Source organism: Salvia miltiorrhiza, chromosome 3 (assembly GCF_028751815.1).
Source record: "Salvia miltiorrhiza cultivar Shanhuang (shh) chromosome 3, IMPLAD_Smil_shh, whole genome shotgun sequence".
In the NCBI taxonomy this organism is placed as follows: Eukaryota; Viridiplantae; Streptophyta; class Magnoliopsida; order Lamiales; family Lamiaceae; genus Salvia; species Salvia miltiorrhiza.
The window spans coordinates 12,718,580-12,745,332 of record NC_080389.1 but is presented as its reverse complement, the minus strand read 5'-3'; the positions used below and the strand labels follow the sequence as shown (position 1 = coordinate 12,745,332).

At 23.9% G+C, this 26,753-nt stretch overlaps 2 protein-coding genes across 5 annotated transcripts; both read right to left on the bottom strand.

Annotated features, from left to right (window-relative positions):
* Window positions 1-20,400: 20,400 nt before the first annotated feature.
* Window positions 20,401-21,510, bottom strand: LOC131018352 (F-box/kelch-repeat protein At3g23880-like). The gene has a single exon (XM_057947081.1). It carries the CDS (start codon window positions 21,484-21,486, stop codon window positions 20,401-20,403), a length of 1,086 nt encoding a protein of 361 aa, XP_057803064.1. The 5' UTR covers window positions 21,487-21,510.
* A 618-nt stretch (window positions 21,511-22,128) lies between these two features.
* Window positions 22,129-24,018, bottom strand: LOC131017602 (uncharacterized). 4 transcript variants are annotated; one of them, XM_057946409.1, is made up of 5 exons: window positions 23,777-24,002; window positions 23,299-23,457; window positions 23,107-23,211; window positions 22,594-22,684; window positions 22,129-22,497 (listed from the first exon to the last, which is right to left on the bottom strand). In XM_057946409.1, the coding sequence occupies exons 1-5, from the start codon at window positions 23,856-23,858 to the stop codon at window positions 22,380-22,382; spliced, it is 555 nt and encodes a 184-aa protein (XP_057802392.1). In that variant the 5' UTR covers window positions 23,859-24,002; the 3' UTR covers window positions 22,129-22,379. The 4 variants fall into 4 exon arrangements, with proteins under 4 accessions (XP_057802392.1, XP_057802394.1, XP_057802395.1 ...); XM_057946411.1 differs by having other exon boundaries at window positions 22,594-22,681; XM_057946412.1 differs by lacking the exon at window positions 22,594-22,684 and having other exon boundaries at window positions 23,777-24,018.
* Window positions 24,019-26,753: the final 2,735 nt, after the last annotated feature.

Here is a 26,753-nt window from a genome sequence, read left to right as displayed (position 1 = left end):
AACCGGTTCAATCAAAAAACCTTAAAAAAACCGGTTTTTCGTGCAGTGTCCGAAAATCACTACTCTTTTAGTATTTACTAGTATGCCTATCCCGTGCAATGCACGGCGATCATTAAAATTAAATGAAATATTAAATAATTATACAGATTAAATATAATTAAAATATAATAAAGAAAATAAAAAAATATTAAAAAATCCACACCAATAACTTATTAAAGAACCTAAATATGAAAACACGTTAATTTTCAATTTTATATAAAGTGTAATGATAGTTATAGTTAGTAAATAAATATTTCATATGATATTAAGATAAATAATATCTAAAATTATATTTATTTTAGATATTGTATTTATATGTTCTATATTTATGTGACTTCAAATCTATTAGCATTTACATAAAATATGTACTATAAAAATTAATTTCAAAATGCAAATTTATAATCAATTCTCATATCCAAAAACTATTAAATATATCAAAATCATTATATGTCTAAAAACTATTGAATATCTAAAAAAACATTATACTAATATTTCACTGATCAATAAAATTTTATTTATATCCTTACACGAAAAATAGAAAATACATAAGTATTTGTAATTTTGAGGTAATATATAGGACTTTGATGTTATTAATTCTATTTATATTCCCTAAAAAATTATCTTGGACCTCATGGGCAGACCAATTCAAGTTTCTACGTGGCAATGTCAAAAGTCACTAAAAAAAGAGGTCATATGCAAGACACAACAACTAACGCGTTGTATGATAAGATTTCGATAGATTATGAGGTAATTGCAAATTTAATAATTTATTCAAACTTTTAAAGTTTAAGTCATTAATGATATTATTTAATTTATTTTTTTTCTTATTTTTTAATTATTGGTTCCAACTACAGACATCTAATTAATATAGATACGTTTCAAATAATTGTTTTAATTTCTTTTTTAATATTTTTTGGATCGAAACTCTGCTTACATATAACTTTTATAAGACATTTAAATTAGGGTCAATTTCAAATAAATATTTAACTTTTTTACTTAAAAATAATTTTATTAAATTCTCTATTTTTGTAAAAAATAATTCATGAAATAAAAAATACATTAATAATTTCATAAATTTATATTTTAATAGACCCGTTTCGACGGGTCACTTACAAATAGCAGTATCCACATAACTTAATTTGGATAAAATATCTGGAAACAAATCTATGATTATTTTTAAGAGAATCCCTAAATATTTGGAAACAAATATTTAAAACATAATTTTGGAAAAAAAAAAATATTTATTCTTAAAACAACTAAAATATTAATTTCGGAAAAAAATAAATTAAAAAAAAATAATTTCGAAAAATAAATAAAATAAAAATAAAAATAAAAATAAAAATAAAAATGTAAATAAAATATATTTAGGAAAAGATTAAAAGTAGTTGAGAAATTTAAGGAAAGAATATTTTAAAAGTAAAATAAAAAAAAAACGATAAAAAAATAAAAAAAAATTAAAAATAAAAAATATTTTTTGAAAAAAATGGCACAAAAAAACGAAATTTACAGAAAATAAAAATGTAAATAAAATATATTTAGGAAAAGATTAAAAGTAGTTGAGAAATTAAAGGAAAGAATATTTTAAAAGAAAAATAAAAAAATGATAAAAAAAAATATAAAAACAATTTAAAAATGAAAAATATTTTTCGAAAAAAATGGCACAAAAAAAACGAAATTTACAGAAAATAAAAATGTAAATAAAATATATTTAGGAAAAGATTAAAAGTAGTTGAGAAATTTAAGGAAAGAATATTTTAAAAGAAAAAATAAAAAAAACGATAAAAAAAATAAAAAAACAATTTAAAAATAAAAAATATTTTTCGAAAAAAAACTGGCACAAAAAAAAAACGAAATTTACAGAAAATAAAAATGTAAATAAAATATATTTAGGAAAAGATTAAAAGTAGTTGAAAAATTTAAGGAAAGAATATTTTAGTAAAACCATAAATTAACAAAAAACCGGTTCAATCAAAAAACCTTAAAAAAACCGGTTTTTCGTGCAGTGTCCGGACACTGCAGTGTCCGAAAATCACTACTCTTTTAGTATTTACTAGTATGCCTATCCCGTGCAATGCACGGCGATCATTAAAATTAAATGAAATATTAAATAATTATACAGATTAAATATAATTAAAATATAATAAAAAAAATAAAAAAAATATTAAAAAATCCACACCAATAACTTATTAAAGAACCTAAATATGAAAACACGTTAATTTTCAATTTTATATAAAGTGTAATGATAGTTATAGTTAGTAAATAAATATTTCATATGATATTAAGATAAATAATATCTAAAATTATATTTATTTTATATATTGTATTTATATGTTCTATATTTATGTGACTTCAAATCTATTAGCATTTACATAAAATATGTACTATAAAAATTAATTTCAAAATGCAAATTTATAATCAATTCTCATATCCAAAAACTATTAAATATATCAAAATCATTATATATCTAAAAACTATTGAATATCTAAAAAAACATTATACTAATATTTCACTGATCAATAAAATTTTATTTATATCCTTACACGAAAAATAGAAAATACATAAGTATTTGTAATTTTGAGGTAATATATAGGACTTTGATGTTATTAATTCTATTTATATTCCCTAAAAAATTATCTTGGACCTCATGGGCAGACCAATTCAAGTTTCTACGTGGCAATGTCAAAAGTCACTAAAAAAAGAGGTCATATGCAAGACACAACAACTAACGCGTTGTATGATAAGATTTCGATAGATTATGAGGTAATTGCAAATTTAATAATTTATTCAAACTTTTAAAGTTTAAGTCATTAATGATATTATTTAATTTATTTTTTTTCTTATTTTTTAATTATTGGTTCCAACTACAGACATCTAATTAATATAGATACGTTTCAAATAATTGTTTTAATTTCTTTTTTAATATTTTTTGGATCGAAACTCTGCTTACATATAACTTTTATAAGACATTTAAATTAGGTCAATTTCAAATAAATATTTAACTTTTTTACTTAAAAATAATTTTATTAAATTCTCTATTTTTGTAAAAAATAATTCATGAAATAAAAAATACATTAATAATTTCATAAATTTATATTTTAATAGACCCGTTTCGACGGGTCACTTACAAATAGCAGTATCCACATAACTTAATTTGGATAAAAATATCTGGAAACAAATCTATGATTATTTTTAAGAGAATCCCTAAATATTTGGAAACAAATATTTAAAACATAATTTTGGAAAAAAAAAATAATTTATTCTTAAAACAACTAAAATATTAATTTCGGAAAAAAATAAATTAAAAAAAAATAATTTCGAAAAATAAATAAAAATAAAAATAAAAATAAAAATAAAAATAAAAATGTAAATAAAATATATTTAGGAAAAGATTAAAAGTAGTTGAGAAATTTAAGGAAAGAATATTTTAAAAGTAAAATAAAAAAAAAACGATAAAAAAATAAAAAAAAAATTAAAAATAAAAAATATTTTTTGAAAAAAAATGGCACAAAAAAAACGAAATTTACAGAAAATAAAAATGTAAATAAAATATATTTAGGAAAAGATTAAAAGTAGTTGAGAAATTTAAGGAAAGAATATTTTAAAAGAAAAATAAAAAAATGATAAAAAAAAATAAAAAAACAATTTAAAAATGAAAAATATTTTTCGAAAAAAATGGCACAAAAAAAACGAAATTTACAGAAAATAAAAATGTAAATAAAATATATTTAGGAAAAGATTAAAAGTAGTTGAGAAATTTAAGGAAAGAATATTTTAAAAGAAAAAATAAAAAAAACGATAAAAAAAATAAAAAACAATTTAAAAATAAAAAATATTTTTCGAAAAAAAACTGGCACAAAAAAAAACGAAATTTACAGAAAATAAAAATGTAAATAAAATATATTTAGGAAAAGATTAAAAGTAGTTGAAAAATTTAAGGAAAGAATATTTTAGTAAAACCATAAATTAACAAAAAAACCGGTTCAATCAAAAAACCTTAAAAAAAACCGGTTTTTTCGTGCAGTGTCCGGACACTGCAGTGTCCGAAAATCACTACTCTTTTAGTATTTACTAGTATGCCTATCCCGTGCAATGCACGGCGATCATTAAAATTAAATGAAATATTAAATAATTATACAGATTAAATATAATTAAAATATAATAAAAAAAATAAAAAAAATATTAAAAAATCCACACCAATAACTTATTAAAGAACCTAAATATGAAAACACGTTAATTTTCAATTTTATATAAAGTGTAATGATAGTTATAGTTAGTAAATAAATATTTCATATGATATTAAGATAAATAATATCTAAAATTATATTTATTTTATATATTGTATTTATATGTTCTATATTTATGTGACTTCAAATCTATTAGCATTTACATAAAATATGTACTATAAAAATTAATTTCAAAATGCAAATTTATAATCAATTCTCATATCCAAAAACTATTAAATATATCAAAATCATTATATATCTAAAAACTATTGAATATCTAAAAAAACATTATACTAATATTTCACTGATCAATAAAATTTTATTTATATCCTTACACGAAAAATAGAAAATACATAAGTATTTGTAATTTTGAGGTAATATATAGGACTTTGATGTTATTAATTCTATTTATATTCCCTAAAAAATTATCTTGGACCTCATGGGCAGACCAATTCAAGTTTCTACGTGGCAATGTCAAAAGTCACTAAAAAAAGAGGTCATATGCAAGACACAACAACTAACGCGTTGTATGATAAGATTTCGATAGATTATGAGGTAATTGCAAATTTAATAATTTATTCAAACTTTTAAAGTTTAAGTCATTAATGATATTATTTAATTTATTTTTTTTCTTATTTTTTAATTATTGGTTCCAACTACAGACATCTAATTAATATAGATACGTTTCAAATAATTGTTTTAATTTCTTTTTTAATATTTTTGGATCGAAACTCTGCTTACATATAACTTTTATAAGACATTTAAATTAGGTCAATTTCAAATAAATATTTAACTTTTTTACTTAAAAATAATTTTATTAAATTCTCTATTTTTGTAAAAAATAATTCATGAAATAAAAAATACATTAATAATTTCATAAATTTATATTTTAATAGACCCGTTTCGACGGGTCACTTACAAATAGCAGTATCCACATAACTTAATTTGGATAAAAATATCTGGAAACAAATCTATGATTATTTTTAAGAGAATCCCTAAATATTTGGAAACAAATATTTAAAACATAATTTTGGAAAAAAAAAAATAATTTATTCTTAAAACAACTAAAATATTAATTTCGGAAAAAAATAAATTAAAAAAAAATAATTTCGAAAAATAAATAAAAATAAAAATAAAAATAAAAATAAAAATAAAAATGTAAATAAAATATATTTAGGAAAAGATTAAAAGTAGTTGAGAAATTTAAGGAAAGAATATTTTAAAAGTAAAATAAAAAAAAAACGATAAAAAAATAAAAAAAAAATTAAAAATAAAAAATATTTTTTGAAAAAAATGGCACAAAAAAACGAAATTTACAGAAAATAAAAATGTAAATAAAATATATTTAGGAAAAGATTAAAAGTAGTTGAGAAATTTAAGGAAAGAATATTTTAAAAGAAAAATAAAAAAATGATAAAAAAAAATAAAAAAACAATTTAAAAATGAAAAATATTTTTCGAAAAAAATGGCACAAAAAAAAACGAAATTTACAGAAAATAAAAATGTAAATAAAATATATTTAGGAAAAGATTAAAAGTAGTTGAGAAATTTAAGGAAAGAATATTTTAAAAGAAAAAATAAAAAAAACGATAAAAAAAATAAAAAAACAATTTAAAAATAAAAAATATTTTTCGAAAAAAAACTGGCACAAAAAAAAACGAAATTTACAGAAAATAAAAATGTAAATAAAATATATTTAGGAAAAGATTAAAAGTAGTTGAAAAATTTAAGGAAAGAATATTTTAGTAAAACCATAAATTAACAAAAAACCGGTTCAATCAAAAAACCTTAAAAAAACCGGTTTTTCGTGCAGTGTCCGGACACTGCAGTGTCCGAAAATCACTACTCTTTTAGTATTTACTAGTATGCCTATCCCGTGCAATGCACGGCGATCATTAAAATTAAATGAAATATTAAATAATTATACAGATTAAATATAATTAAAATATAATAAAAAAAATAAAAAAAATATTAAAAAATCCACACCAATAACTTATTAAAGAACCTAAATATGAAAAACACGTTAATTTTCAATTTTATATAAAGTGTAATGATAGTTATAGTTAGTAAATAAATATTTCATATGATATTAAGATAAATAATATCTAAAATTATATTTATTTTATATATTGTATTTATATGTTCTATATTTATGTGACTTCAAATCTATTAGCATTTACATAAAATATGTACTATAAAAATTAATTTCAAAATGCAAATTTATAATCAATTCTCATATCCAAAAACTATTAAATATATCAAAATCATTATATATCTAAAAACTATTGAATATCTAAAAAAACATTATACTAATATTTCACTGATCAATAAAATTTTATTTATATCCTTACACGAAAAATAGAAAATACATAAGTATTTGTAATTTTGAGGTAATATATAGGACTTTGATGTTATTAATTCTATTTATATTCCCTAAAAAATTATCTTGGACCTCATGGGCAGACCAATTCAAGTTTCTACGTGGCAATGTCAAAAGTCACTAAAAAAAGAGGTCATATGCAAGACACAACAACTAACGCGTTGTATGATAAGATTTCGATAGATTATGAGGTAATTGCAAATTTAATAATTTATTCAAACTTTTAAAGTTTAAGTCATTAATGATATTATTTAATTTATTTTTTTTCTTATTTTTTAATTATTGGTTCCAACTACAGACATCTAATTAATATAGATACGTTTCAAATAATTGTTTTAATTTCTTTTTTAATATTTTTTGGATCGAAACTCTGCTTACATATAACTTTTATAAGACATTTAAATTAGGTCAATTTCAAATAAATATTTAACTTTTTTACTTAAAAATAATTTTATTAAATTCTCTATTTTTGTAAAAAATAATTCATGAAATAAAAAATACATTAATAATTTCATAAATTTATATTTTAATAGACCCGTTTCGACGGGTCACTTACAAATAGCAGTATCCACATAACTTAATTTGGATAAAAATATCTGGAAACAAATCTATGATTATTTTTAAGAGAATCCCTAAATATTTGGAAACAAATATTTAAAACATAATTTTGGAAAAAAAAAATAATTTATTCTTAAAACAACTAAAATATTAATTTCGGAAAAAAATAAATTAAAAAAAAATAATTTCGAAAAATAAATAAAAATAAAAATAAAAATAAAAATAAAAATGTAAATAAAATATATTTAGGAAAAGATTAAAAGTAGTTGAGAAATTTAAGGAAAGAATATTTTAAAAGTAAAATAAAAAAAAAACGATAAAAAAATAAAAAAAAATTAAAAATAAAAAATATTTTTTGAAAAAAATGGCACAAAAAAACGAAATTTACAGAAAATAAAAATGTAAATAAAATATATTTAGGAAAAGATTAAAAGTAGTTGAGAAATTTAAGGAAAGAATATTTTAAAAGAAAAATAAAAAAAAGATAAAAAAAAATAAAAAAACAATTTAAAAATGAAAAATATTTTTCGAAAAAAATGGCACAAAAAAACGAAATTTACAGAAAATAAAAATGTAAATAAAATATATTTAGGAAAAGATTAAAAGTAGTTGAGAAATTTAAGGAAAGAATATTTTAAAAGAAAAAATAAAAAAAACGATAAAAAAAATAAAAAAACAATTTAAAAATAAAAAATATTTTTCGAAAAAAAACTGGCACAAAAAAAAACGAAATTTACAGAAAATAAAAATGTAAATAAAATATATTTAGGAAAAGATTAAAAGTAGTTGAAAAATTTAAGGAAAGAATATTTTAGTAAAACCATAAATTAACAAAAAACCGGTTGAATCAAAAAACCTTAAAAAAACCGGTTTTTCGTGCAGTGTCCGGACACTGCAGTGTCCGAAAATCACTACTCTTTTAGTATTTACTAGTATGCCTATCCCGTGCAATGCACGGCGATCATTAAAATTAAATGAAATATTAAATAATTATACAGATTAAATATAATTAAAATATAATAAAAAAAATAAAAAAATATTAAAAAATCCACACCAATAACTTATTAAAGAACCTAAATATGAAAACACGTTAATTTTCAATTTTATATAAAGTGTAATGATAGTTATAGTTAGTAAATAAATATTTCATATGATATTAAGATAAATAATATCTAAAATTATATTTATTTTATATATTGTATTTATATGTTCTATATTTATGTGACTTCAAATCTATTAGCATTTACATAAAATATGTACTATAAAAATTAATTTCAAAATGCAAATTTATAATCAATTCTCATATCCAAAAAACTATTAAATATATCAAAATCATTATATATCTAAAAACTATTGAATATCTAAAAAAACATTATACTAATATTTCACTGATCAATAAAATTTTATTTATATCCTTACACGAAAAATAGAAAATACATAAGTATTTGTAATTTTGAGGTAATATATAGGACTTTGATGTTATTAATTCTATTTATATTCCCTAAAAAATTATCTTGGACCTCATGGGCAGACCAATTCAAGTTTCTACGTGGCAATGTCAAAAGTCACTAAAAAAAGAGGTCATATGCAAGACACAACAACTAACGCGTTGTATGATAAGATTTCGATAGATTATGAGGTAATTGCAAATTTAATAATTTATTCAAACTTTTAAAGTTTAAGTCATTAATGATATTATTTAATTTATTTTTTTTCTTATTTTTTAATTATTGGTTCCAACTACAGACATCTAATTAATATAGATACGTTTCAAATAATTGTTTTAATTTCTTTTTTAATATTTTTTGGATCGAAACTCTGCTTACATATAACTTTTATAAGACATTTAAATTAGGTCAATTTCAAATAAATATTTAACTTTTTTACTTAAAAATAATTTTATTAAATTCTCTATTTTGTAAAAAATAATTCATGAAATAAAAAATACATTAATAATTTCATAAATTTATATTTTAATAGACCCGTTTCGACGGGTCACTTACAAATAGCAGTATCCACATAACTTAATTTGGATAAAAATATCTGGAAACAAATCTATGATTATTTTTAAGAGAATCCCTAAATATTTGGAAACAAATATTTAAAACATAATTTTGGAAAAAAAAAAATAATTTACTCTTAAAACAACTAAAATATTAATTTCGGAAAAAAATAAATTAAAAAAAAATAATTTCAAAAAATAAATAAAAATAAAAATAAAAATAAAAATAAAAATGTAAATAAAATATATTTAGGAAAAGATTAAAAGTAGTTGAGAAATTTGAGGAAAGAATATTTTAAAAGTAAAAAAAAAAAAAAAACGATAAAAAAAAAAAATTAAAAATAAAAAATATTTTTTGAAAAAAATGGCACAAAAAAACAAAATTTACAGAAAATAAAAATGTAAATAAAATGTATTTAGGAAAAGATTAAAAGTAGTTGAGAAATTTAAGGAAATAATATTTTAAAAGAAAAATAAAAAAAATGATAAAAAAATAAAAAAACAATTTAAAAATAAAAAATATTTTTCGAAAAAAAATGGCACAAAAAAAACGAAATTTACAGAAAATAAAAATGTAAATAAAATATATTTAGGAAAAGATTAAAAGTAGTTGAGAAATTTAAGGAAAGAATATTTTAAAAGAAAAAATAAAAAAAACGATAAAAAAAATTAAAAAAACAATTTAAAAATAAAAAATATTTTTCGAAAAAAAACTGGCACAAAAAAAAACGAAATTTACAGAAAATAAAAATGTAAATAAAATATATTTAGGAAAAGATTAAAAGTAGTTGAAAAATTTAAGGAAAGAATATTTTAGTAAAACCATAAATTAACAAAAAACCGGTTCAATCAAAAAACCTTAAAAAACCGGTTTTTCGTGCAGTGTCCGGACACTGCAGTGTCCGAAAATCACTACTCTTTTAGTATTTACTAGTATGCCTATCCCGTGCAATGCACGGCGATCATTAAAATTAAATGAAATATTAAATAATTATACAGATTAAATATAATTAAAATATAATAAAAAAATATTAAAAATCCACACCAATAACTTATTAAAGAACCTAAATATGAAAACACGTTAATTTTCAATTTTATATAAAGTGTAATGATAGTTATAGTTAGTAAATAAATATTTCATATGATATTAAGATAAATAATATCTATAATTATATTTATTTTAGATATTGTATTTATATGTTCTATATTTATGTGACTTCAAATCTATTAGCATTTACATAAAATATGTACTATAAAAATTAATTTCAAAATGCAAATTTATAATCAATTCTCATATCCAAAAACTATTAAATATATCAAAATCATTATATATCTAAAAACTATTGAATATCTAAAAAAACATTATACTAATATTTCACTGATCAATAAAATTTTATTTATATCCTTACACGAAAAATAGAAAATACATAAGTATTTGTAATTTTGAGGTAATATATAGGACTTTGATGTTATTAATTCTATTTATATTCCCTAAAAAATTATCTTGGACCTCATGGGCAGACCAATTCAAGTTTCTACGTGGCAATGTCAAAAGTCACTAAAAAAAGAGGTCATATGCAAGACACAACAACTAACGCGTTGTATGATAAGATTTCGATAGATTATGAGGTAATTGCAAATTTAATAATTTATTCAAACTTTTAAAGTTTAAGTCATTAATGATATTATTTAATTTATTTTTTTTCTTATTTTTTAATTATTGGTTTCAACTACAGACATCTAATTAATATAGATACGTTTCAAATAATTGTTTTAATTTCTTTTTTAATATTTTTTGGATCGAAACTCTGCTTACATATAACTTTTATAAGACATTTAAATTAGGTCAATTTCAAATAAATATTTAACTTTTTTACTTAAAAATAATTTTATTAAATTCTCTATTTTTGTAAAAAATAATTCATGAAATAAAAAATACATTAATAATTTCATAAATTTATATTTTAATAGACCCGTTTCGACGGGTCACTTACAAATAGCAGTATCCACATAACTTAATTTGGATAAAAATATCTGGAAACAAATCTATGATTATTTTTAAGAGAATCCCTAAATATTTGGAAACAAATATTTAAAACATAATTTTGGAAAAAAAAAATAATTTACTCTTAAAACAACTAAAATATTAATTTCGGAAAAAAATAAATTAAAAAAAAATAATTTCAAAAAATAAATAAAAATAAAAATAAAAATAAAAATAAAAATAAAAATGTAAATAAAATATATTTAGGAAAAGATTAAAAGTAGTTGAGAAATTTAAGGAAAGAATATTTTAAAAGTAAAAAAAAAAAAAAAAACGTTAAAAAAATAAAAAAAAATTAAAAATAAAAAATATTTTTTGAAAAAATGGCACAAAAAAACAAAATTTACAGAAAATAAAAATGTAAATAAAATATATTTAGGAAAAGATTAAAAGTAGTTGAGAAATTTAAGGAAATAATATTTTAAAAGAAAAATAAAAAAAATGATAAAAAAAATAAAAAAACAATTTAAAAATAAAAAATATTTTTCGAAAAAAAATGGCACAAAAAAAACGAAATTTACAGAAAATAAAAATGTAAATAAAATATATTTAGGAAAAGATTAAAAGTAGTTGAGAAATTTAAGGAAAGAATATTTTAAAAGAAAAAATAAAAAAAACGATAAAAAAAATAAAAAAACAATTTAAAAATAAAAAATATGTTTCGAAAAAAAACTGGCACAAAAAAAAACGAAATTTACAGAAAATAAAAATGTAAATAAAATATATTTAGGAAAAGATTAAAAGTAGTTGAAAAATTTAAGGAAAGAATATTTTAGTAAAACCATAAATTAACAAAAAAACCGGTTCAATCAAAAAACCTTAAAAAAACCGGTTTTTCGTGCAGTGTCCGGACACTGCAGTGTCCGAAAATCACTACTCTTTTAGTATTTACTAGTATGCCTATCCCGTGCAATGCACGGCGATCATTAAAATTAAATGAAATATTAAATAATTATACAGATTAAATATAATTAAAATATAATAAAAAAAATATTAAAAATCCACACCAATAACTTATTAAAGAACCTAAATATGAAAACACGTTAATTTTCAATTTTATATAAAGTGTAATGATAGTTATAGTTAGTAAATAAATATTTCATATGATATTAAGATAAATAATATCTATAATTATATTTATTTTAGATATTGTATTTATATGTTCTATATTTATGTGACTTCAAATCTATTAGCATTTACATAAAATATGTACTATAAAAATTAATTTCAAAATGCAAATTTATAATCAATTCTCATATCCAAAAACTATTAAATATATCAAAATCATTATATATCTAAAAACTATTGAATATCTAAAAAAACATTATACTAATATTTCACTGATCAATAAAATTTTATTTATATCCTTACACGAAAAATAGAAAATACATAAGTATTTGTAATTTTGAGGTAATATATAGGACTTTGATGTTATTAATTCTATTTATATTCCCTAAAAAATTATCTTGGACCTCATGGGCAGACCAATTCAAGTTTCTACGTGGCAATGTCAAAAGTCACTAAAAAAAGAGGTCATATGCAAGACACAACAACTAACGCGTTGTATGATAAGATTTCGATAGATTATGAGGTAATTGCAAATTTAATAATTTATTCAAACTTTTAAAGTTTAAGTCATTAATGATACTCCCTCCGTCCCACTAGACTTGGCACACTTGCCTTTTTTGTTTGTCCCACTAGAATTGGCACTTTCCTAAAATAGTATGTGGTCCCTACTTTCTCTACTCACATAAAATAAGTGGACCCTACCTACTTTACACTCTTAACCCTTTATTCTTAATCTCCGTGCCCAACTCAAAAGTGCCAAGTCTAGTGGGACGGAGGGAGTATTATTTAATTTATTTTTTTTCTTATTTTTTAATTATTGGTTCCAACTACAGACATCTAATTAATATAGATACGTTTCAAATAATTGTTTTAATTTCTTTTTTAATATTTTTTGGATCGAAACTCTGCTTACATATAACTTTTATAAGACATTTAAATTAGGTCAATTTCAAATAAATATTTAACTTTTTTACTTAAAAATAATTTTATTAAATTCTCTATTTTTGTAAAAAATAATTCATGAAATAAAAAATACATTAATAATTTCATAAATTTATATTTTAATAGACCCGTTTCGACGGGTCACTTACAAATAGCAGTATCCACATAACTTAATTTGGATAAAAGTGGACACCAACAACTCAAAAAAAAAATGACCGCCGACTAATTTAGAATGAGCAATTTAAAAGATAATTTAAAAAAAAATCACGAATCTTTACATATTACTTTCTTTTCGTAACAGAAATTATATATAAATCTATAGTTTTGAAAAATATCCTCATTTTTATTGTTTAATAAAATATCATTATAACTTTTTTTTAAATACTATTTCTACCTTCTATGATCATACACCCTAAAAAGTGTAGAGTTGAAAAATACATGTGTGTTGGTGTAATAATAAAGTTTTTAATGATTGACGTTGAAGAATATCTCAAATTCGAGTTCATCGTCACACAATTTTTAAAAAATATTTAATTTAAAATTTAAAGTTTTACGTAAAATTAATACTATAATAAATGAAATAAATTATTAGAGCAATCCAAACACATGACAAAATATATGGAAACAATAGGTACTCTACAAAATGGGGGAGAAAACTACATAATATTGATGAAAAAATAATTCATAACTTAAGTGGAAAAAATAATACAGATACTTTAATAACTAAAATTACAAACTATTTTTCTATAGCGATCGTGCGTAAAAAGTTGTGCGAATTTTTTTTTGAAAGAAAGAAATGCAACAATTAAATAAAATCAAAAGAAAAAAGGAAATAGACAAATGATAAAAAAGTAAAATGACATCGTAATGAAAATAGATAATTGAAGATAAACAAATAAAATAAGAGAAATAATAGAGAAAAGAATTTGTTTGAAACTTTTAATTTGTGATAACTTTCTTATTTTAAATTAATTTTTACATTATATATCAAATTAAAGAAACATAAATAAAATAAGAGAGATAAGAGAGAAAATAATTTTGTTTAAAACTTTTAATTTGTGATAACTTTATTATTTTAAATCTATTTTTTATATACTTTGTATAAAATTAAAGCTCTTGTTATAATCTTTAAATTGATATACATATTGAATATGTTATAGAATATATTATAGAAGAAACAATTAAAAAATAAGAGGTAAAAGAAAAAGGGAAAAATAATAAATAAATAAAGTGTGCCTCGTAAGTATAACAGAATTGAGCTAAATGAGTGGAAATGAAAGCTGAATTCTCGTTTAATCTCCTACAACTGATGTTTTAAATAATGGCGGTAATTTTTTAACGTTGGAAACTGCCTTTTTATATTATATATAGATTTGAGAGCGATAGAAATTTTAATAAAGTTCAATACCTCATTTTTAGTATTCATTTGAGAGTGACACAGATTTTAATAAAGTGATTTGAGTGTGTTGTGAATGGAATAATCCTACATTTTCATGTGGGGGTTTAAATAATTAAAGTGGAGTAAGAGTTCCACCTACATTTACTTAAAATAGAAATGGATACTAAAATGTGAAACGATAAAAAAATGAAAGTTGAATACTAAAATTAAGTTGGGACAGATGTAGTAATTATTATTATAAAATAGAAAGTCAACATTATATAATTATTTTGTAACGTACACTATCATATATATAATTTTAATGATATTTTAAAAAATAATATTACAATATTACAAACTATACTTAATTTTTATTGCAAAAAATATAAATTAAAAAAATTTATATATCATAAATTTGGTTTTGTCAACCTATTATTAGATAATAAAAGTGAAATTAACGGTAAAAAATATAATTATTAGCATACAAATTTGAAATAATAGAAAACATATGCAAGAAAATAAAGCCAGAGGGTTTTTTAGGACAGTAACTTAGGTTGATTTGAAAATTAGGACAAAAAATTTCAGGTTTGTAATAATAGGACACTAATTAATAAATATTGCACTCGTAAGACAATTCTCGGCCCATTATCAAATTTCGGGCTTAATCTAATGATGTGTTAATTTTCAAATTCCATGTCATTAAAAATAAGAGTGAATTTACCGCATAATCAACCCACCCCCCAACTTACGTGTAATTCTTTTCCCATTCTATAATTTACGTGAACTTGCCACACAAAGGAGCCAGCTGCTTCATGCGCACCTTTTCAATTAGTGTAGAATTTTGCACATACACTTCAAATTAATTAATATAAATAATTTCAGCAATAACTTTTTTTAGATGTTTACCCACATTTTTTGGACTTCATATTCTTCACATGAAATGTCTTGTCACATGAAAGAATTGTGACCTTCAACTCCACATTTTTTGGACTTCATATTCTTCACATGAAATGTCTTGTCACATTTGTGATTACTCACATACTTCCTAATCTGAAAAGTTTCTTCATCTTTCAATTTGGTAAGATGAATGCTCCAGTTACACTCTTCATCTTCACATTTTACATATACTCTCGTAGGTGAAGTCTTTGTAAACTTTAAGGACCTTTTTGTTCTAATTGCATGAGACTGGACAACCTTCCTAAATTGTTCCCTAGAAGTAAATATCATACCCAATTCAAAATCAGGTTCAAATATAACTTCAGGACTGAAGACGGGATTACTCGCTGCCTCTAACTCACCATCAAAGTCCTTATACTCATCAAAATTAGTATGCACGACATCAGCCTCTTGGTCACTCTCCCCACCAGATTCGTCCTCATGAAAATCGAGATCTTTTGACACATATTGATCGAATAATGCATCATCGTCATCTTGTTCATCAGAGTCTTCTACCATATTATAATCACCATCGGAAAACTCCTCTGATCTGTCATCTACATTAGCCATAACCATTCATAGTCCTTACTTCCCTCAACATCTATAGAAACAAAATTACTTCCTAGATTCACATCAGTTTCTGTAACATCCTCCCCAACATTCAGTGAGCCATTCTTATCTTCTTCTACATAAAAGTCAACTTGTCTTTTATCCAAACTCCTTAGACAATACTCTTTAACTTCAACATCAGAGAACATCAATCTAAACATGTTATCTTGTAATATAAACACTATCTTAAAGATTGTAAGCTCAATTGCTTAGCAACAACATAGTGCAATATAATTCGATCACCCCCAACATATTTTGCACTAGGTGATGAAACAAATGCACCATCATAATGAATATTAACTGATAGATAACCTTTGTCAATTTCTGCAAAAGAAAAAAAAAATCGATTAAATACTAAAACCCTACATTCAAGACCACAATAACTGAAAAATACAAATCTTTCATTAAAACAAACATTGAGGACCACACACCACATTTATTAAAATAAATGTCCTGGATCACAACAAATTCATTAAAAAATTCAACGACATATCTACTTTCAGAATAAAAAAATGCAGAAATAAGTAAAATCCAATACAGAAATTTAAGCTTTCAAATTTAATATCAGCAAGTATAAACAAAGTATATGATGTACGTATTTGATTCACAATTTAATATCAGCAAGTCTTGATTCACAAAGTATTTATTTAATATCAGTAAGTATTTGAATGAGGTTATTGCCAGAAAATACATATACTTTGTCAATTTTCTGGTTTATATCATGACCTTATAATTTGGCCAGAAAATACATCAATTTTCAATTTAATAGCAATTATAACATGACTTTATAGTTTGGCCAAAAAATACACCAAGTTTCAATTTATTCTCAATTATAACATGACCTTGTATTAATTTAGTATAATAATATCAAGTTTAATACATTAAATATTTTTAATTTTCTTTTCATCTCACAATATACTATATATAAATACATATATATTTGATAAATATACATCTATATGTAAATAATATATAATACTATTATTTACTTTTTAACATAGTTTCTATTATATATGTACGTAATTTTTTTAATTGGTCCTAATATTTTATAATTTCACAATTTAAATAAATGAATACTTATTATATATATAATATATTAATAGAATATTAAAATCAAATATATATATATAAACAAGATATTATATTGATGGCTTAAAAATACATACATATATATATATATATATATATATATATATATTATGAAATAATTATTATGAAATAATTAATCATCTAACTTAATTTTTATAAAAATTAATAAATCAATTAAAAATATTTTATACATAAAAATTTAATATAAATACAATAAATATTAATACATCTATGATGAAAAATAATCTAAATAAGGTCATGTTATAATTGAGAATAAATTGAAATTTGGTGTATTTTCTGGCCAGACTATAAAGTCATGTTATAATTGCAATTAAATTGAAAATTGATGTATTTTCTGGCCAAATTATAAAGTCGTGATATAAACCAGAAAATTGACAAAGTATATGTATTTTCTGGCAATAACCCCTATTTGAATTTCTAAATCAGCAACGCTCGATAAATGGGATCTTTCCTTGCCTTCTTATTCAAATTTCTTGTGAACAATTGAAGTTATAGTTGCAATTTGGTCTCATATATGAAATAAGTAAAATCCAATACAGAAATTTAAGGTCTGAAATACTTACTGTACATGGGAGGAGGTTGATGCAAATATCTCCTCTCTTACTTTCACCAATATCGGACTAGTGAGAAATTTGGGGGTTCAAGCTTTAGTTGTAGAGAATGTCTTCAAACCTTTCACTATCTTGGAGAAACAATTTCACGTAAGTTATGGAATGGGGAAGTTGATGGGTGGGTTGATTATGTGGCAAATTCACTCTTATTTTTTATGACATGGAATTTGAAAATTAACACATCATTAGATTATGCCCGAAATTTGATAATGGGCCGAGAATTGTTCTGCAGGTGCAATACATATTAATTAGTGTCCTATATTTACAAACCAGAATTTTTTTGTCGTAATTTTCAAATCGACCTAAGTTACTGTCCTAAAAACCCTCTGACTCCAAGAAAATATAAAAGATTGAAAGTAGAAAGTGAAACACTAGATCTTAAATGCAGCGGAACAGGTGATGTTCTCTCTCCAGCCATCGCAAATTCCACATCTTTATATATATAAAAAGCAAAGTAAATGTAATTTAATTCAATTAGAAGGGTATAATTGGAATTGGAAAAAAATATATATTGGTACAAACCGTCAATCGCAACAAATATTTACCCCACTAACTAACAAATTATTACTCATTTTCACTCGTGCTTATTTGTTAAGGGATTCTTTTGTTTACTAATTTATCTTTTATTTATTTTCACTTTTGATAAGTTTGTTTTCTTCTTTCAAATTATTTTCATATTTATTTTATGCTACATGTTTATTCATGATTTTTTAAAGTTTTTTTGTTTACTATTTCTTTTTCTTTTTTTTTTATATATACTTTTGATACCTTTTTTTTTTTTTAATGTTACAAAATAGGGTGTTCGATACATGTGTAATGAAATGGGGTGTTCGATAACACTATTATAAACAAAATAGCAAATTATATGTTACAATCTAATTTAAGAAAAAAAATTTAAAGATAACACATAAAAGTAGGGTGTTCGATACATGTGTAATGAAATATATGAAATTTTCATAATTTCAAATTTAATATCTAAAATGTGAGTCAATAAAATTAATACTCCCTCTTTTTAACTTTTTCTTTAAGTTTTTTTCTTCTTCTTATTTTCTCCTATTATTCCCTGGCATTTTGATTTATTGTATACTATAGTTTATTTTATGAAGGAAAAATTATAAAATAAATCATGAATTTATACCCATCTTGTAATTTCGATCTTATTTTTTAAAGTTTTTAAATATATATCGTATTTTTCTAAATTTGCAATTGAGGCTTCTCTAATTTTTTCGACGATCGAAAACATGACGCAACAACGTAGTTTAGTGTGCTTTGATAATATTAGAGTATTGTATATTTAAATTTTGCAAATGTTTAAAATTATAAGAATTCGATTTTTATTTGCAAATGTTTAAAATTAAGCCCAAATTTACAAAATAAGGAGTATAAGTTAATGATTTATTTTACAATTAACTAATTCTAATGCACTATTAATTTGTCCAAAATTATTTTTGTTAAATAAAATATATTTATTTTTTAATGCATATTTTTTTTTCCAGAACAATTATCTTAACAGGTATTAAAACAAGTTTCTATAACTTGTGATTATTGATATTTTAAAACTTTCTAGATTTATCTCACTAAATTTTTTGGATCTATATATATTAGTATTTTATCTAAATTTTTAATTCATAAATATTAAATTTTAATTTTAATATTTTTATAATAATTATAAAGTGTTTCATATATATATATATATATATATATATATATATATATATATATATATATATATATATATATAGGGTTAGGTTATATTGAGAAGCTCAAATGTGTTGAGAAGTTGAGAAGCAATTTAATAGATGAACATGCCAATTAGTTTTTATGAACACGAGTTTGATCTGGGGTTCGATCATTGGCGGTGACGTATTTTTTAACAAATTAAATAGATTCGTATGTTCGTCAGTTGTATTTGGTATGTTCAAAGAATTTATTTATATAGTGTCTAATTACCATGTTCATCAAAATGTACTAACATGTTCATCTATTACATTGCTTCTCAACTTCTCAACACATTTGAGCTTCTCAATTGAACCAATTCCTATATATATATATATATATATATATATATATATATATATATTGCTTGAGGTGTCTTAATCCATGTACGATTTTTAATCTCAATTTAACAATGGATAATTATTTGTGAGCCATAATGACATTTAATGTAAATAATGTGTTGAGTGAGAATGTTTGTTGTGTATTGATTTTCATTTTACAAAGTGACTTATTGAATTAGAATGTCCAAATAAGAAAAAATGTGGCATATTAAATTGACATGAAAGTCCATAATCATAATCACCGCGCATAGCGCGGGAGGTACACTAGTATAAATTAAAGCCTAAGTTCAACCAATTACCAACTCTATTATGACTTGAGAAACAAAACACAACTATTTATGCTTAATCAAATCAAACTATATATAATTGAACATAGTAATTGTCAAGAAATAGCATGCTATGAAATCACTTATGATCATGTCCTAAGATTTTGTTTCCATCTTTCATAAATCTTCTGGCGAGACTAAACTTTCAACATAGACATGTGAACGGTAACCCGAACAAACCTCATGGCTGCGGAACACATTATCTCCATGATCATAAACCAACAAGATGGATCCACAATTTACCGAAATCTCGGTCTTCAGACCCACCGCCATTAATGGTGGTGGCTGAAGAAGCTCAACAAGATTAGCAAACGTCGCCACTCTCTTCCAAGCTTCTTCCTTCATAACCCAAACTCGAACGACTTCTCTAGACGAGTCAGTATGACATAGCACACAAAGTAAGCCACCAAGCACACCCACAAACCAGTGCTGTTTCCTGCAAAACTCGTGATCAAAGGGAAGCTCAATCCTTCCAATCACCTCACTCTTCAAGTCCAAGAAAATAATATCTATCTCTTTATATCCGTAATACCTCCAGTAAAGCTTCCCACCTGCAAATACCCCCGGTAGACAACATAAAACTAAATCTGCACAGTGCTCACTTGTTTTCCATGATTTTGTCTTTGAACTATAAACTTTACAAACCCATTCGATCTCCTGCTGGTAATAATCAAAATTACGAAGACCCACAAACAACTTGTACTCATTACTCGATTCAACCCAACAGAACCCCAAATCCATAACATAGCCGCGATTAGAAATTTCTGGCAGTTTCTTGGAGATTCTAGTGGATGGGTTCCACAAGTGAATTCTACTTTGTTCATCACGAACACGAAGGCAGAGCAGCCCATTACAGCTCCCCACAATTTCATATCCCATCGACAATGTAGTATTTATTGGATCAGCTAAAGGACTTAAAGGGATAGTATTCGTTAGTTCGCTCAAAACCGACAGCAGAGAACATTGCACATGATTAGCAGAAAGATCCTTATGTATAATGACCCTTTGATGGGGGAAAAATGGGTTTTTTATTGAATTTTGATACTGGGTTTTGATGAAGCGTTTGCTGCCAATTAATGACAGCCATAATTTCGAGACGCACCTGAATCTCAAGAGTGATTTCACCGGCAATCTTGACTGTATTTCTTCGATGATTTCTCCGGGAAGATGGAGAGATTTTCGACTACTTTTTGCGATCTCCATAGCCAAAGCTTCAGTATATGTTTCGAGGGTTATAGGTTTTGTATTTTGAAGAGGCGAGGGTTTTGGTTTTTGTATTTACAACAAACAGTTTTATAGTTTCCTGTGCGATATGGGCTCAATACGTCTCCTTGTGAGAGCAAGCATTGATATTAAATGATAATTTAAATAAATAAATATAACTATTAAATTGAATCAAAATATAAATTAATAGAAAGTATTATTTGTAAATAAAATATTCCAAACCAATAAAATTGAATTATAATTTTAAGAGGTAGTCTTGCATAGGACCATGAGACCGGGTCCTCCTAATCTCCTATCATAATTTTTACTATTACTAAAAGTTTTATTTACACAAGTTTTGTGAAAAAGAAAAAAAAATAAAGACAAATCAATTGAGAATCAAACCTAGAATCTATAGTTTTTGTGGGATATACAAACAAAAAAATGTTACTACATTAGATATCATTGCAATATTTAAATCAATCAAGGATATATACTTGCTTACCCTCATTAATTCTTTGCACTCATAAGAGTTACCCACAGAATTTCAAGATTCACTTTTTCCTGTACATTAAGCCAAAGTCAACTGTAAACTTCAAGATTCAATTTATCATGTACAGATTATCAAGCTAAGTAGTCAAATAGTAGAAATCCGTAATGATGTTATGTAGAGCACAATATCCAAAGTTAAGGAAATCTGAAACCAAAGAATGCAAATAGAAGGCTATTACATGATGGAACACAACAATAGTAGGCATCTCTTAACCATACATATATAAAATAATTTCCTGGTGTATACAATTTTAGGCATGAGACAAAGCACTGGTCATCTAAAGTCGAGGGCTGATGGATCACGTTGGCTCTCTGCAACAACAGCTCGAGACTGTATGTAGTCATGAGGAAGAATTGATGCTGGAAATTGAAAACAAATCTGAAGAAATGTAACAGTATTTGTTGCAGATAGAAGGTCTAAAAAATGAGCTGAGATTGAGCGAGCAGGAAAAGGAAAGCCTGCAAGTTAAAAGACATGATTTAGAATCGGAGATAGAGTTGTAAGCATGTGGATTAGAGAAGGTCCCCAAAAAAAATATTAGTAGAGCAACATACAGAATACTTCGTGTATGGATGACAATAACTTCAGGCAAAGAATTAACATATGCCCAAGAGATTCGAGATGCATAGCTAATAGAAAACACTGCTTCAAAAGATGATATAAAATGTCAACAAGGGAAAGTGTAAGCAACCAAATTAGCTTGAAAATGAAATATAGAGACATAAATACAAGTACAAAAATCTCCAACTGCTCAAACAATTCAAGTCACATCTAAATCTTAAGAGGTAAAAACACACCATAACAATCATTAAAGCAGAGTTAAATATTTTTGCCAACATTACAAAATGATATTGCGAGTATAAGCAGGAAAAAACTCATCTTCTTAACTAAATAAAATCAATTCATAAAATTGGAAAACTGACACAATAAATTGCTGCATTTGCATCAGAAAAATTACCAACATTGAGCTAAATCAACTAGCACCACATAAAAGGAATGTATTTGAAATTCAACACAAATCCAAGCATCAAAGAAAGCTAAAACTTAAAATCAGATTATAAAATTACCAGTTACAAGAAGCAATCCAGAGGAAATCTGCTTCAATAAAACAACTCTCTTCCCCTTAAATCTCCCTGACAATATGATCAGAACTGTTCCGGGAGTAATGCTCGCTTTGTATACAACAACAAACAAAATCACAATAATATTCAACCAAAAAACGCCAAACAACAGCCACAAAAGAATGAAAGCAAGGTAACCTGATCTTGGTGGGCTTGGCCTTGAGCAACAAGGAGAGCGGCTTCTTAACTTCATCGACAGGGTAGAATTTGAGAGGCTTCTCCTCCAAAAGCAACTTGGAAGAGCAAATATTCCACGAAGCATTTCAACGGAGGTGAAATTTTTTGAAACATCACATGCTTCAGATTTATATTCAACAAAGAAATTCAAATTTTTGTTGTAAAATCATTAACAAATGTGATATAATATCTATTACTACGAGGAGAAGGTGAGGCAACTGTCCACAAATACAAATGCAGAGTGTTACAAATTCCATAAGAACCACAAACCCTACACCTTAAAAGCAAATAGAGAACGCATATATACCATATTTAGCTCGGTGCAGACAAAGCAAAAAATATGAAGAAACTCTTCCTAACATCTTATCGTTGCGATTTGCAAAGGTAACAACAATATATATATAAAATTGAGCCAAAGGAGAAAATATTCACTACTAACTGGAGGGCGTGTAAGGGCGGCGCGTTGCAGCAACTTCCGACTGGAGGAGGCGGACCGACAGCGGGAGGCGGAACGATAGCATAGCAGACCGCCTTTAGGGAAGCAGCGTAGGGTGCTGAGGCGGAGGCCGGCCGGAGAAAGCGTCGCCGACGGTGGAGGGGAAATCAGGCTGAATGGGAGACAGCAATCGGAGGGTTTCGGAAAAAGAGGGGAGGGATTTGAACGTAAACAATAAGTGTTTTAATTAAAATTTATAGACCGGGTCAAAGAGAAAGGATCGGGTCAACCCATAATCCAGACTCATATAAGTGTTTGTGTAATTTTTAATTACTTAAAGAACCTGAATCTAATATGCATATATTTTTTTAACTTCGCAATTTTATTACACTTTTTTTTTTAAATTGTAAGAGATATCTAAATATAATTAATTATGCAACCAGCCTGAATACAATTGAACCCATGATATCTAAATTTTTATTCTAATTTCCAAACAAGTCTAAGTTATTGTTAAAAAATCATCTAACTCCAAATTCTTAACTAGTAAAATTACATACTACCTTATTATTGACTATTAAAAGTGATATTAATGATAAAATATATATATATATATATATATATATATTAATTAGATTGAAGTCTTAAAATTAAAATAAAGCATACAAAATTGAATGGAGAAAAAATAAGCAAGAAAGTGTAGCAGATTAATCAAGAAGATAATATATAATCTACTAGTGTGTTCTTTGGCAGCCTAAAACATAGAGTTTGTGTACATTAGCCAACAACAACAACAAAAAAACTCTATACTTTAGATAAAAAAAAAAAAAACAAGAGGACAGTGACCATTTTAAAATAAAACCAGCTAGTTCTCTATAGCCTTGTTTAGAACTTATAGCAATTAAGTAATAACATAAGAAAGCCTACTATAAATTCTTTTAAGGAGCATTTATTAAGATAGATTGAAACTTTGGGACATTTCAATGTCTTTGATAATTTATATCACTTTCAACTAATTTTATTTGATTCATATCCTATTGGAAAGGATGAGATTGCATATATCCGAATATAAACTATGACGTAATTAAATACCCATCGAATTCAACAGATTCCACTCTAGAGTATAAATTTAAATTGCAATCAATCATGTCTTAAAATGTTGCAGTGATTCTAAGCACATGTTTTAATAAAACGGGTGTTGAAGAATATGACATTTTTCAATAGCAAATACTAATTTTTCTAAACAAATATTTGTTACCGATATGAGCAAAATTAATATTCGATATAAGCAAAAATAACATTGTTATTAGGATAAGTCATATTTTGTTTTTCTATTAACATAAATTAGCACGACAAATATTTGATATTTCTCTTTTCTTTAAAAGTCATTTAAATTTGTGAAATGTATTATGTTACGCTAGCTAAGCCGCCTCATTTGATTTTATGAAAAAATATCACAAGTTTTTGTAAAAAAAATAAAAAATATAAATATAAATAAAAACACTTCAATTAAGAATCGAACCTAAATTATCTTCATTCATAAACCAAACAACTTATTCATTAGATCACAAAGTCTTCATTGATTATTATTATAAATTTTATTTATTAAGTAAAAAGAAAATCATAACAAAATATAAATAAGTATAGAAAAAAATATAAATAAATATAGTAAGAAATACAAATAAAACCTAGAAAAAACTCACAAAAAGATGCTAAAAATGAGAAATTTAAACTGAACATAGTAAAAAAAGCCTTGAAATAAAAAAACAAAAATAAATAGGATAAATGAATTATAAGAAAAAAATTAAAATAAAAATACTATAAGAAGATATAAAAAACACCTTATCCATTGAAGAAGCACATAGGCTTTATTATTTATTATAAATTGTGCTTTGAAACATAAAAAAAAACAAAGAAATAATGCATAAAAACAAAGAAATTGCAAGCTAAAGTAATCGTATTTTAAAGTTTTTATGAAATTACTTATTATTTTGTTTCTTACATGACCATACAAGTATTTTAAAGGAAGAGGAAAAGTAATCATTCAAAACAGTAGCGGATCCAGGATTTTTAAATTGGGGGTACGAAAAATAATCTAATAACCTTATATGTAAAAGATACTTAATTTAATGTTAAAAATAATACGTTCTAAAATATTGTTCCACATGTTGTTTCACAATTACTCTTGACAAAAGTACTTCTAGAAAATACTTTATCCACACTTGCAATACAACCGAAATAATAAACACCAACTTAGATGTTTTGTCATTCCTTTTGATTATTTTGATTTGAATGTTACACTTGGCATTCCTATATTAATATAAAAATGCAAGAATTCTATAAGAAAACTAAAATTATTCACAAACATAAACAAATTTGCATATCAAACAAGCAAAAATATAATTATAAATGAGTTAGTCAACTTATTAAACAGATTATGTGTGCTATATTTATATAATACCTCTAAATAGATTAGCTTGCTGTATAGAGCATCTCTACGGGCAATGAGTGTCTTTGACTATCCACTTTCTCTAATTATTTTTGTGTGATCTTTTTTATTTGTTATTCTCACCGGCTGCCGTTTTTTAAGTTTTGATTTGGGCCCAAAGCCCAAACCAAATATATTCATATAAGTTTGCAATTTGGTCGGGGGTACAGAAACACATCAAACAACATTTAAACACATCCTATTTAGGGATGGCAATGGATCCTGGACCCGGTCCAGATCCGTGGATCCAGATCCGTTTTTACGGATCTGGATCTCATTTTTTTGGATCCGACGGATCTGGGCCGGATCTGGATCTCATTTTTTAAAACGGATCTGGATCTGGATCTTAAAATTTTAGATCCGGATCCGACCCAGATCCGACCCGTGGACCCATTTATTTTAATATATATTATTTATTTTTTATATTTAATTTAGTAATAATATTAAATATATTAAAAATTAATAATAATACACAAATTAGAATTGCAAACCCTA

Excerpts from the sequence above, each read along its gene's own strand:
- LOC131017602 (XM_057946409.1), bottom strand. The coding sequence starts at position 23,858 with ATGCTATCGTTCCGCCTCCCGCTGTCGGTCCGCCTCCTCCAGTCGGAA. Across the intron at positions 23,212-23,298 it reads GCCAAGCCCACCAAGATCAG|CGAGCATTACTCCCGGAACA; the intron begins GTTACCTTGCTT and ends TTGTATACAAAG. Across the intron at positions 22,685-23,106 it reads TGGATTGCTTCTTGTAACTG|CAGTGTTTTCTATTAGCTAT; the intron begins GTAATTTTATAA and ends CATCTTTTGAAG.
- LOC131018352 (XM_057947081.1), bottom strand. The coding sequence starts at position 21,486 with ATGGAGATCGCAAAAAGTAGTCGAAAATCTCTCCATCTTCCCGGAGAA.